We start from the raw sequence: 13,586 nt of genomic DNA, 5'->3' as shown, positions 1-13,586 counted from the left end.
TAAACTGCATTGGCATCAATGTCATTTTATACTGCGCCTTACTGTTTGCTGTTATTTAGTTTTATGCATGCCAAACACATGGGAGAGGTCCTTAGCACTCTGCACTCCTAGATTAGGTGGTTCCTCTCCCTGAGTGTTTGACAAGAAACGAAAGTTTTACTTCTGTTATAGTGGCAACGGAAGCCGTGTGCCATCCCAGAGTCTTTGTTGATGATCCCACTCTTACCTACCCATAGTAATGTACGAAAGTTTTACCATAGCTGGACTTGACAATGATGCTGCAGTAGCATACTGATTAGCATAAATCCCAGCTCCTTCCATACCCTCATCCAAGCAAACATCTTGATATTTAGTGAGGTTAGCTACCACGCTGTCCGCGAGAGGCATCGCAGTCTTTAAACAACCCAGATGTTGCAAGTCAATCACTTGAAATGCTGTTGGCCTATCTCACAATCTTCCTAAGAGCTTAAAAATCTCTCAACAACAATTAGCATTTGACACCTTTTTTTCATAGTTTCTTTATAGGTCTACTAAGTGACAGGTAACCTGCTCTTAGAAAATGCAGTGCCTTAATGAATCACGTTGCTGTTGCATTTCCTGGGGGAAAAAAGTAGCAGCCACTTCTTAACTGAATGTTTGCCTGTTTACATGACAAGTGTTAATTTCATACTTAAAAAAAAACCAAACAACAACAACAAAAAAAACCACCACAAAATCTATCAGAAGCAAAGGAGGAAGATGAGAACAGTTTAAAATGTTATTCATTTACACAAGCACACGCTAACATTGACTTAGTTATAAAAAATGATAATTACCATACAACATTTTTCTGAATCTGAAAATAGTTTCATCTTCAAAAACCTTTGCATATATTAGTAACTAAAAGATGGAAATGAATGGATAAATAAAATATCAAATTTAAAATAATGAAATACTGTTTACTTTACTTGCTTTTTTGTCCTTGCTGATTTCTAAAAAGGGGAACTCAAAGGAATCACATTAAAAATACGCCAAAACACAAAGGCGTTCTGAAAGCACATCACCAGAATCCTATTCCACAAATAGTTAACAGATTTAGATGAAGAACAGACCTGTTTTTAGCCATAAGCACATATACACATTTGGAATCACATGTTGTGCACATCACAACAGCAAATTCAATATCACTAGTCTAAGTGCAGACATCATAAAACACATTATTTTCTTCCAGTAACCATGATTTACAGGAGAAAGAAAGAAAAGAAAAAAAAAAAGTAAACTTTGTTTACTTTTCTCCGAAAGTTCTTCCTTGCTTAAAGATTAAAAAGTCCTGTGGCTTTTCAGCACTTCAGTCTATATTCTGAAGGTCAGGCTCTGTTACTCAAATATGTAATTTGATTATATATTTATTCAGCTCATTACATGCACTGTACATTGGGGAATACTGACAATTGAGAAGAAAATACATGAAATGGTACTCTGAAAGGATGGGAGGCTAGAAAAGTCAAATTCTGTTCTGAGGTATTTAACTTTTAAAAAAGCAGTTGGCATAACAGGAAATTTCCCTCTGGCTACTGTATAGATATTGTGTACAAAAGGTCACAGTGCAGTAGAATCACCCTCTCTTTCCTGTATGCCAGCAGATGGAAAAAATCTGTGCTGAAAGGGAGGAAATATTGCAGGAGGTATTACCTTCTCTTTTTCTGCTTGCATTCCTAATTGCTACAATTGCTTCTAAAGTAGGTCAAAACACTCCTGGGGCTGCAACAGCTGTTCTTTGACACTACTTCAGCTCTTTACTGGAAATCTACATTCTCCTATCTTTTCTCGTGCAATGGCATGCCTAACTCAATCGCATTCAGGAAGTGAATCATTTCAGGTTCGTTCCAGGATTAATGACACCATGATGTAGCCTGAGTATTCCTTCTCCAAGGATAACAAACTATGCCAAGTGTAAACACCAAGTCCTAAGAAAAATTCCTGTGCCTACTTACATCCAGGGACTTGTCACTTACTGCTGAAACAATATGCTTTGCTTGGTTCCTGTAAAGCACACTGAGCCATGGTGCATCACAAAGCTATAGTAGCCTCCTTTGTAATTTGCCCATTTATTGAAATACTTGATTTGGATTCTTCTGCAAGCAGAAATGAAAATGCTTCAGAGCTTAATAGCCTTTGACATATTAACAGCTCAACACAGCCTACCAAGCCTGATGTCCACTACAGCCAAGTTAAATGTTGCAAAGGGATTAGTCGATTAGCAGAGAGCTGTTCTGCTGGAGACCAATGTACATAAGCTGATGGTTGGAATATCAACCCTGCAGCATTTCCCTTTGGCAGCCTCCAGATGTAAGAGTATTTAGCAAAAGGACTTCACTGAGTTTTGGCTATGTTAACCATTATAGCAGCTCTTCAGACCACCCAGACCCAGCTGGCCTAATGCAGAATCACAGAAAGCACTAAGGTGGTGCAAAGCTGTCTGCTCCCTCTTCAGCCTTGTACCTCACTTGGAGGAGCAAAGACACTGTCTACCCTTTTCAGATAGCAACAGAGGCCCATATTTGGTTACAGACTAAATGGAATTTGAAACATTCTTTCCTACAAAATGAAATTCATTCTTTCATCTCCATTTTTAATGCACTGAATTCATACTCATCAAAATCATCACAGCTTGAAGTATTTAACCACACTTAAGCATTTACGTTAAAAACAAAATTCTAGAACTGAATGTCCATGTTTATTAATGCATTCTGGTCAAAGCAGTGATCATGTGAGACTATGTGGTTTAAATCTACAGCATTCATTTTAAAGAAAATATTTTTGCACAAGAAATACAGTCTGCAAGTTCAAGAAACAACCAGAGGTTACTACACAAATTTTGAAAATATAACAAAGCAAATATAAACTGAGATAGTTTGTTGTGAATTTTTGTTGTTGTTGTTGTTCTTTTGTTGTTGTTGTTTGTTTCTGGTTTTTTTTTTCAGCGTTTTTTGAAAGAAATCATTGCTGCCATTCACGTGAAGAATGCAGTCAACCTTTACAGGACCACTGATAACTTTGAGTGACAGTAGCAGCTATCGAAATTGGATTTAAAAAACCTCTACAATATATTGAATTGAGACACATAAGAACTTGAGAAAAAAGGCTGACAATGACTATGAAGTCTTTCAGTATTAATTGACCTCCCTTACGAAACAGATCTCATTTTTGTACAATGCTTTTTCTACTTTACGTATTTGGTATGTGACTTCGGTAACAACCTCAACAAATCCACCTCAAAAGACAATGTTAAGTTCAGGTTTTCAAAGTCACACTATGCACAAAGTGCATAAACAGAAGAACATAATTTCTATCCGCACAACTTTTAAGGCTTTTTTTGACTACGAAACAAATTCCCCCTTTCCCTAATGCTGACTTGCCCTGTTTGTTTCACTGAGCTCTTTAGGTAAGAAAATTCTGCATTGTGGTTTAAAAATAAGAAAGAAGAATCTAGTTCCTTATGCTAGTACTAAATAAACAATTAGCTTTGTGTAAACATTTAACTTAAGATTCAATTTTTCTTTTACTATAGAATTCAGAATAAAGGTGGACTGAAATATCAAAGAAACACAACTTGAGAGAAAAGCTATTTTTGCAAATTAAAAAAAAAATCAAGATGCAAAGCTAGTGAATTGCCATGCAGCTGTCCAAAGGTAAGACAGCCGATCACAGATTTTAGAAGACCTTTTTCAAATGATCCTGAGTCAGATTTTTTTTTCCTTGCCTGAGAGTCAAGTGGTTGCACAGATGACAGGACATAAAAACTAAATATGCAACAGCTCCAGCTAAGACAACTTGATATCCAGGATGTTCTTATAAATACTGGACCAAGAAAGAGAACTTGTAGAAACAGAAAGACTATTCAGGCCACCACAGACCTGATAGCTGCACTGAAATATTCAGACAAACTTGTGGCTAGGAAGGAGTCAACAAGCATTGTAGGCTTTCTCATATCCTCTGTCACAAGCGTTGGGTGCCAGAGGACACAAGCAGTCATAACATCTGCAGCCCACATCTGATTCCAGGCCTAACCACTATGGAAAAGTAAATTTCTGAAGGGGGATCTCTACACTTAGCTATGAAATCAGATCTCTAATTTCTTCAAAACCTCTTGGAGGTATGCAGACCAGCCTTTGTTTAAATAACTAAGTAATAAAACTGAATGGAAAACCCTTATCTGCATTTGATGCAAAGCAAACAACCTATCTTTCAAAAAGAACCCCAGATTCTTAAGACACTTTGCTGCATTAAAGTAAAGCAAACCATATAGTTCAATTATATACTGATTAGAATTTGTCAAAGTATTGGGTGACTGAATTAGCAATGACTTAGCAATTAGCCACTGAACATTATTTAGTAATATGCAATATTGTTACATATTATATATATGTAATATGTAATATAATATTAGTTAAGATTTTCATACAGTAAGGTCTTTCATATGTACAGTATCTGAAGCTATAAATTAAGGCTGGAATAATAACTTAAGGGAAGTTCTACTCAATTTCAATGTACTTTAAACTTCCTTGGTAGTGGCTCTTGACTGAACGGTCTTCAAATAGGCGCAATATGAAGGCATAATCTTTCATTCCCTTTACAATCCTGAGTTACAACTATACCTACTGACATCTCAGAAAACACTGTTTCAGCTGTAACTTACATTGCAAACCACTACAAAATCTTCAATTTCAAGAAATATATAACGTTCAGAAGAAATATATATATTTATATATATGTTATATATATATTTCAAGAAATATATAACGTTCTATTATCATTGTTTCAATAATAATCTGATTAGAGAGAACAAGATGAGGCAAAAGAAACAAACAACAAGGTTTGGTTGGCAATGAAACTTCTGCAAAATATTGTTTAAAAATTACAGGGAAAATAACAGTTTCTTATTCTAGGAAATGACCTGCTGATTTCTGTGTGCTAACAGAACAACAGCAGGAGAAATCAATCCAAATCATTTTGTGCTTCTGTGTGGAATTTACTGGAACACAAATTTGCAGAGCCAGACGTTTCAAACACATAATCAATGTCCAAATAATAACCCAGCCCAGTTTCTGGAGATACATTTATTTCACGATACTAACATAATAAAATAACTTATTTGAAAGAAGTTTGTTAACTTAGTAACTAAGCAACAATAATTGGCATTTTTTGATGCTAGTCTCCTTTAAGCAAGAAAATCTATATACGTGAAAAAGAGAAAATTACTGTATTTTACAGACAAATGCAGAAGGGCAGAATATACCTTCAAAATTTATTTTAAATCATGATGAAATCAAGGGAAAAAAGCTTCAAGTCCCCAGTGCATATCATTGCAGAATTCGATCCAATAACATATAAATACTAGTTCCTTTGTGTGATTTACATGGAATGTTAAGCAAATGAGGACTTTTCTTTAAAGTTCAACTTTCTTTTCACTGAAAAACAACAAATATTCAGGTATTTTTCCAGTCCTCCAGATAAGACTTTTAAAAGTGCTCTATTGGCACACGTTCGTTTCCTGAAAAAGTAATCCAAATTGTTTTTACCAGCTGTTTTTTTCATCCTGTTTCAGTTTTCCAAGAAAACCATTAGCAGAAGAAGGAAACACTAAGTATAATTCTAAACAGGGAACCAGAAAATAGGACCATATATGTATTTTGACAAAGAACTTTCAGCTCTGATAAACTCTGCATCGTCTTCAGTGACAGCCTAAGGGCGTCTAGGCGTGTACATGTAATAAATCATTCAATTGAAAAGATAATTACTGAGGGGAAAAAAGCTTTCTTGATTGCAATTATACTGAACTGTTCAAATTAACATACCCACAGATGGCTCTTTGTTGTCCTACATACACATAAGAGAGAAGAATGATTCATTACTTTAGCTCACTCTCTTGAAAGGAAAAAAATTCAGGATCTTGTTATTAATCACGCTTATACCACACAGGCTTTGTAAACTAAGGAGGCTTTTGACTGCAAAACCAATGTAGAACAAATGGTTAATTAGGCTTTTAGGCTGGAGTTTTCAAAGGCAGTGAAAGTTGGATGACATTTAGGTGAAAACAGCACTCTCTTTAAGCTGCAGGCAAAGATTCAGAAATATATCCCCATTATTATTTGGTCTGCAGTGCTGGCCCTTTCTGAGCATGGGCACAGCATGCACACCCTTTCAGCAAAGAATAATCTAATTAAAATGTATACTTGCATACGAACATGCTGTGCCGCTCCTTTCCAATTTAATTATAACGGTTATTACAAAAAAATGAACACTCCCTCGCCAGCAGCTTCAACATTTTTCTCTTCACAGTTACTCCTGCTGCTTTGCTCAAGTTCTTGAGACAGAGAGCTATTTCTTCGTTAGCCCCGTTCTCTTTTAGAAAAGTGTGTCTGCTTCAGATAAACACAAAGCGGACATTTTTGCCATTGAGAAGCACACGTTAATGGCCATTTCAGGACTGAAATATACCCTGCAAGCAGCTCTTTCACAGATGAAGCTAGTTTTCCTGATGACTGCTCAAAGGTCAAAATCCTGACCCTCTGAGAGAAAAATGGTAATCTATTAATCCTGTCTTTGCTTCATGGGCATTCCTTCTCTCTAGTCCTTCCTTATTTGTACCACATTTTTGGAGTATGTTGGTGAGTAAATTACTGAGAAGCCACCCAAGTCTCAATACTGCAAAGTGAGAAAGTTGTAGCAGTCACCACCTCTGCCCTTTCCAGAAAGTTAAGAAATTGTTCCCATCCTTAGTTAATCATCAGTCTCCTTCCTAGTGGGATTATCTGACTCCCACTCTCTGGTTAAACTGTTAAATTTCCGTGCATGTTACATGTTAAGTTTCCATGCATCGACTACAATTATCTTCAGAGTCTATGGCTCTCTTTCTTCCAGGATAATGATAGCAAAAATAAAACAAACTCTTTAAAGCCTAACATTTCTTGCAATATTAGTTATTTAGTACAAAAATTTGTCTGGATAAAACTAGCAAAATCCAGTAGAACAATGCCTAGCCTCTCAGGTACTGCTGTATTGCCACACATTACCATGGCAAGACTGAATTCCTTCCTACCCAGAAACATATGTTCTCCTTCTCTGTCATCCTGTCGCTGCTCTGGGAAACAACTTCCTGGAAACATTTTTCTTCCTGGCAAACTACTTCTGGCAACTTTCACAGGAATCAGACCATTTTCTGTCTGTAGCCCCCGATTTGGGATCTTGGTTTCCATCTAGTAATGTTTGTCAACAACTAGGTAAGAGAATCTTAAAAAGAAATGAATGCCCTATTCTACTTTAAATGTCTGCTGGGTTGCTGCTGTCTAGGAATGCCATGTGTATGCTGTCAGGTTTGGGCTTAACTACTGAAGATATCCTAAGTTCCTGTCTCGCCTGGACCATGTTCAGAGGGATGTATGATGGTACAGGTGCATAATGTTACCTTTCAGACACTTCATAGCCTCTCTTCTACATATTCCGAAAAAATGCATAGCTAATATACAGACTGAGACAGTTTTGAAATGGCTGAAATATATTCAGCACCTGTTCATTTGACATAAGAAAAGGTGGTCCTTGGATGCCTTATATTCACCTCCACTGTTTCACTTTGCAGTCATCCTCAGTATGATGCCACCAAAATCTCCCCATCCCTTTTGTTAACTAGAAGAACGTTATAATCACTCTGCAGATCAGGGAAGAAGCTCTTGAGATGCAATTTGCAGCTCTCCTCCGTTTAGTTTCTCAGTATTTTGATCCAACCCAATTTTCTCTCACAATCCTCCAAGTGCCCCTATTCTGCACACTGGTAAACCACTAGGTAGGGAGCTGAGCAGCAGGTGGGCTAAAAAGCCTGACAGAGCAATTTTCAGATAGCAGCTCACCTCTCTCTATGCAATGAAAGCAGCAACAAATAATTATGTGTTTAGTGGTACACAAACCACATTGTTTTGTTTTCTAAAAATAATTCATTTTTAGCAGGCTGACGTACCACTTCTTCATCCACATGCTAAGAGAGCTTTCAGTTAAATTAACTTTACCTCCAAAGTGCCTGCATGTATCCTTTAACACCAGTTACTCCTTCATTTTATCTTTCCACCTCCACAGCTACTTGCTGTGTGACTTTTCATGGTTGCAGTGGCAACAGTGACTAATAAATTGGGTCACAGGTCAGCATCAGCCACACCAGAACTCATGTTTCCCTTCCTTTCCATCTCTCTCTTCAGAACACCACCACAGGACATGCTCTCAGAGCACAAGAAATTAAACATTTTCCTATACTCACTCAATAGTTTGGTTTTTTATATTCACTTGCCAGTGACATTATCTGGCTACAATACCATCTGCATCTCACCTCTGAAGTCCAAAATAATCATTCTCTATATGCTCAATAGCATGACGGTTATAGGAAATATTCTCTGTTGTGAATTCCATCTGACTTAACTGAGCAAGTCTAAAAGCTCACGGTTTAGCAAAACAATTGCAAGAATATGCATTTCTAATGAAAACTGGAAAACAAAGCAAACAAATCCTTATGAAGTCATTTCATACACCAAAGAAAATGAAAATATGCACAGAAGTTCTAAAACTTTTTTTTTTATTCTGGAGCAAAGAACACTCTATAATGTTGTCAGTAACTGGAAAGAGTTAAATGTGTGTATATATATATATATACACACATGGATAGATCAATCCCAACATTTTTTCCCAAATACAAATAAATAGACCAGATTCAATCATCTAAGTCATAAATATCATTGAATCTATCACACAAAAAAACAGTGCTTAAAATAAACACAGTCAGCAGTGGACACTGTCGTACCTTGACAAAACGTAGCATTGATCCTCTTGTAGCCTTGTGGGCATTCTGCCATAGGACTGTATCCATGGTAAGCTGAACAAAAAAATTTACATCAGTTAAATACTGATGAGCTGTAGGCTTATTTGGAGAATCTGATAACTAAGTTATTATATAACTCTATGCAGAAATTCAAATACAGGTAGACTTAATTCAATCTTTTTGCATATTTACTGCTAACAATCTCCATTATCCACTCAAATTTGCTCTCAGTTAAAAAGATGACATCTTTGAAATCATCCTCACTGAACTCAAATATTCAAATAATTAGTTCTACAAACCTGCAACAAATACCATGTTGAGAAAAAATAAGGTTGAAGATTTACCCTGGAAAGTCAATGCTTTTAAAAGTGAAAATAGCTTTGGAAAGCAAAAATACATATGCGTGATGTGAAACAAATTATAGTGCACCCTTTGTTTCACCACTGTGAATTTAAATTCTTTGAAATGCATAGGAAACAGAAGCAACTAAACGTCTGAAGCAAGACAAAAAGAAAAAGGGGACACATCTCTGATTTACCTAAAAATTTTTCTGAGTTTTAGAAGGCTATGTGATTTATTGGCTGATCAGTGGAAACTGCCAAGAGTGTAACAGCACCACAAAATACAAAGTCCAATTTTGACAAAATAGAAAGTGTTCTGTTACATAGGTTTTTTCTGTTTATTGTTTCTTTCCTCCACTTAAGGTTGCCTTTGAGACTACAGAAAACTGCTTATTGATTCTTCAATTGTTCTAGCATAATAAAAATGAGACCAGTAACTTCTTTGTATGTTATAAGCTAAGCTCTTGACAAAACCCAGTACTTCAGCAAACACACAGATCTAATGTTTGGCATCGTGATCACAAAAGTGATTTCAGTAAAGAGTCAACAGTTTTTCATAATTTGAATGCTACAACAGGATACATTCAACATTTGGTCAGAATTTAAAAGTTAAGCTGGCCAAAAAAAAAAAAAAAAAGCATTACACTACATCCTTAGTGTACACAAACTGTCAAATTAGAACAAAGTGAGATCGCGATTTCACTTGGCATTATTTCACATGTGATGCCTGAACTGCACATAACTGCACATTTATCCCTACAGTTCAGAACTGGAAATCAATTCATTACATGGGGAAACATAACAAAAAATACATTTTTAAACTTGTTTTAAAGTTTTTCCTATGCTCTGGAAGAATTTAAGTGATGATCTTGAGACACAGTTTTTGGAGTAAGGTAATTTTAAATTGCTGTGATTATTTCAAATAATTGCTTAATTAGAACATAACGACATTTTCGATGTGATGAGGGACATGGCTTAGTGAGAACTATTGGTGATAGTTGGACTGGATGGTTGGACTAGATGATTTTGTAGGCCTTTTCCAACCTTGGTGTTTCTGTGATTCGGTGACACTTTCAAAATGGCTTGAAGCTATGAAGTAGTTAAACACTAAAATCGTGAGGGGTACAGTGAGGTCTAAAAACATCAGTGAAACACTAACCATTAATGCTGTCAGAGTTAGATTCATTTTCGCACTGATTATGTCCTAATTTATCCATGCTTCCCATTATAGAGCTCATTCAGTTAATATTAAAACCAAAACACCTAGTTATTGTGGACATAATCCGTAGTACCCTGTAGATCTAACATAGTACAAGCAGAGCTCTTCCAGTTGCACATGGAGAGCAGCCCATAATCTTTGCCAGGCCTTTTTCAGTGCCACAATGCGTTTTCCCTTCCATGATGACTCAGCTGCTCTAGAAAGTTTAATGGTGGAGTGAGGTCAGAGACTTCAATCTCTCCATCCCTACTCATCCTGCTCCCACACTGAACAGGAAACAGTGGCTTATTGGCAGCCTTCTTCTTCCTTGTACTAAGAGCAGCAACATAAGCAGGTCATAGTAGTGTATGAAGCTTGTGAAGTGATGGCTAGTCATCCATGTGGTAACTGGATGGAGTCCTACATTACTTACACTTTACTCACTCAGACAACCTGTTTATAATTACTAACTGTTACCAAGAAGCCTGAACAATCATAATATTTCCCATGTAACACAGAAATGAAGTTTGTTTTAAAGGTCTTCTTCTGTAGAAGTTCACAGAAACAGAGATCTCCAAAAATTCTTCCTTTATTTTAATGTAACACTGAATAATCTACAGACTTAGAGATGCAGGAATTGTCTCAGGCCAAGGCATTCATCTTTGCAACAGGACTGGTCCCTGACTGAGCAGTGGATATTTAAAGGATACATACAGGATACTTGGGCCCGGATCCAGATTTTAAAGTTCTAGTTGTGTGCCTAAGTTCAAATTGGACATCTATAAAACCCTGAGATGCTGCAAGATCACTTAAACTCCTGCAACACTCCAAATTTGATCGCTTAAGTTCTTAGAAATCTGAAAATTCACCATTTACACCCATGCAGATTTTTAAAAGATATTGCATGATTGAACAGCATCGTGCTTAAATAATTTATAAATAAAATATATAATGATAAATTGCAGATACTTCGATCAAAGCTTCCTGATCAATTCAGTCAGTGAATGTTCTTAAAGCAACCAACTCCCCAGCCATACTCATGATATAATGTAATTGGAGATGACACTGTATTTTAATCTGTGGAAAACAGTATACACACATTTCCTCCTCTCTAAGAAGGGCAGAAAGATAATGTACATTGAGAGCTCCTACCTATAAAGATGAGAAGCACATCCCACTTAATTTCAAACCCTTACTTTCCAGGAATACCTTAACCACAAGAACAGGGTTATTTTAAGTAATAACATACCCTGTTTCCTCTTGAAATTACAGTTTCCTCTTGAAATCACAGTTACAACTCAAAAAAACAATTCCAAATTCATTGAGTCAGAAGGCAGGGATAAGCACAACTCACACTATTAGTAATTAACAATACCAGGAAAGAGACTGAATTCCCATTCCTGTTCCAAGAAATGTTTCTTCATTTTATGGATTAAGGCATCTCCTCATAGGTATAAAATGTAGACTTGAAACTCTTCTGGCAGATGAAGGAACTCTCAATTGCCTCATCTTGAGAAAATGCGTTAGCCACTAAGGTTTTATATGAAAAGGACAATGATCCTCTTATTAGTATTTACAAAAAATTACTCAATGCATTGATAAAGGCTGGTGGAGGTTTTAGGGCTGTACATCCCAGTTGCGTTCAGCCATTTCTCTGTACCTTCTAGGAGGAATCTAGGAGACCGAGATTTCAAAGGTGGTTTGCCCCAGCGTTTCCCTATTGGCTTTAACAGCATACAGACTGTGTTGGTATTATGTAGCTTCCTGAGCAGCATACTGCCCAGAGTGGATTTCAGGATGGGAAAGTTCATTTTTTACTGAAGCTATGAAGAATCAGACATGGACTTCCCTTGGAACTAAGCACCGAAAATTTATGTTAGTTCTTAGAATCACAGAATAGTTTGAGTTGGAGGGATCTTAGAGATCTTCTAGTTCCAACCCTGCTGCCATGGGCAATTTTCCAGAGGCAAATCTGAATCTACTAGGCAATACATTCTGCACATCCACATACTTCTAATGAACAAAATTTTTAGCTGTAATTAAATTGCTACACATTTTGAGAAAGCTATAAAATCGGGACACATTTCACAATTCATAGTGATGTTACACTAATACAAAAGGAATGTCCCTGTGAGCAATTTACTAACAGGGACATTCAGAAATTTACCCCATAAGCTCTCTTTTGGAAGCAAAGCAGAAGGTAAACATACTCCAAAACATAAAATTTTTATGTTTCATAAAGTCGTGCAGGCTCTTCTGCGGAAGGAGAAGCCAGTGAAGTGGAAGTCAAAGTAAATTTTCTTCTGGGGTTATATTTATTACATTAGACTTGTGGACAATAGTACCTTGCCAAAATATCAAACAATGAACATGCTTCATGTATCACAATACGTGAAGGAGTACTTCTATAGGAAGTAGCCATCTGTAGGAGTAACAGTGGCCTTGGAGACCTAGATAATGACTGCAGCTTCTTGCACCACTTTTGGGCCTGTTAACAGAGATCTAACTCCGTTTGCAACTTCACCATTTTATTCTTTCATTGAGTGATAAATATAATAAATGACAGAAGTACTGCTGATTTTGTGCAATAACCGCATAATTCATAAAAGTTTAAGAGGATAGCTGCACTTATCATCTGGAATTTCTTTCTCATTATAACATCATGTCAAATCATAACAAACCAGTGAGGAAAGTCTTTGTCACAGTTAAATTGTCAAGGAAGTTATTCCAAAACAGAGCAAAAAACCATGTATAACTGATAATTTAGAGCCTAGAAAAATTTGGCTCCAAACTTGAAAGTTCATCCGCAGTCTCAGGAGGTCATTGCATTCACTCCAACCAGTAACTGGCGCCTCTATAATTTAAAATTTCTGTACAGACTTTTTTAAAAAAAAATAAATAAATCCAGCTGGAGAGGCAAGATGACTCAATGTCATTACCCTTCTTGAGAAAAATGCAACAGTGCATCATTGCCTAAGAGGAAGAGGAGGAAGCAAGAAAAAAAGAAAAAAACCACAACCACACTAGCACTGTTGGCTGTGTTGAGTGCCTGCGTACTGTAACTGCTGGCATGCAAGAGAATTCCAGTTTCTGCAACCTGCCCCTAATCAAAGCATGGTGTGTTCTCTCTTTTTCTTTTCCTCCCACAAAAAAAAAAAAAAAAAAAAGAAAAAAGAAAAAGAAAAGAAAAGAAAAAAAAAGAGCA

The 13,586-nt window shown here is 36.5% G+C and overlaps 1 protein-coding gene across 7 annotated transcripts in view; it reads right to left on the bottom strand.

Annotated features, from left to right (window-relative positions):
* The window catches only part of LTBP1 (latent transforming growth factor beta binding protein 1), a 177,988-nt gene that overhangs the window by 69,170 nt on the left and 95,232 nt on the right, over positions 1-13,586 (bottom strand). For all 7 annotated transcript variants that reach the window (XM_042823309.1, XM_042823790.1, XM_042823473.1 and 4 more), the window contains one exon: positions 8,825-8,896. In XM_042823309.1, the coding sequence (XP_042679243.1) occupies positions 8,825-8,896 (72 nt within the window). The remainder of the gene's footprint in view (positions 1-8,824; positions 8,897-13,586) is intronic.

This window comes from Centrocercus urophasianus, unplaced genomic scaffold (assembly GCF_019232065.1).
Source record: "Centrocercus urophasianus isolate 14NV4802_14NV808 unplaced genomic scaffold, USGS_Curo_1.0 seq_10, whole genome shotgun sequence".
Taxonomy (NCBI): Eukaryota; Metazoa; Chordata; class Aves; order Galliformes; family Phasianidae; genus Centrocercus; species Centrocercus urophasianus.
This window is presented reverse-complemented; position numbering and strand designations above follow the sequence as displayed.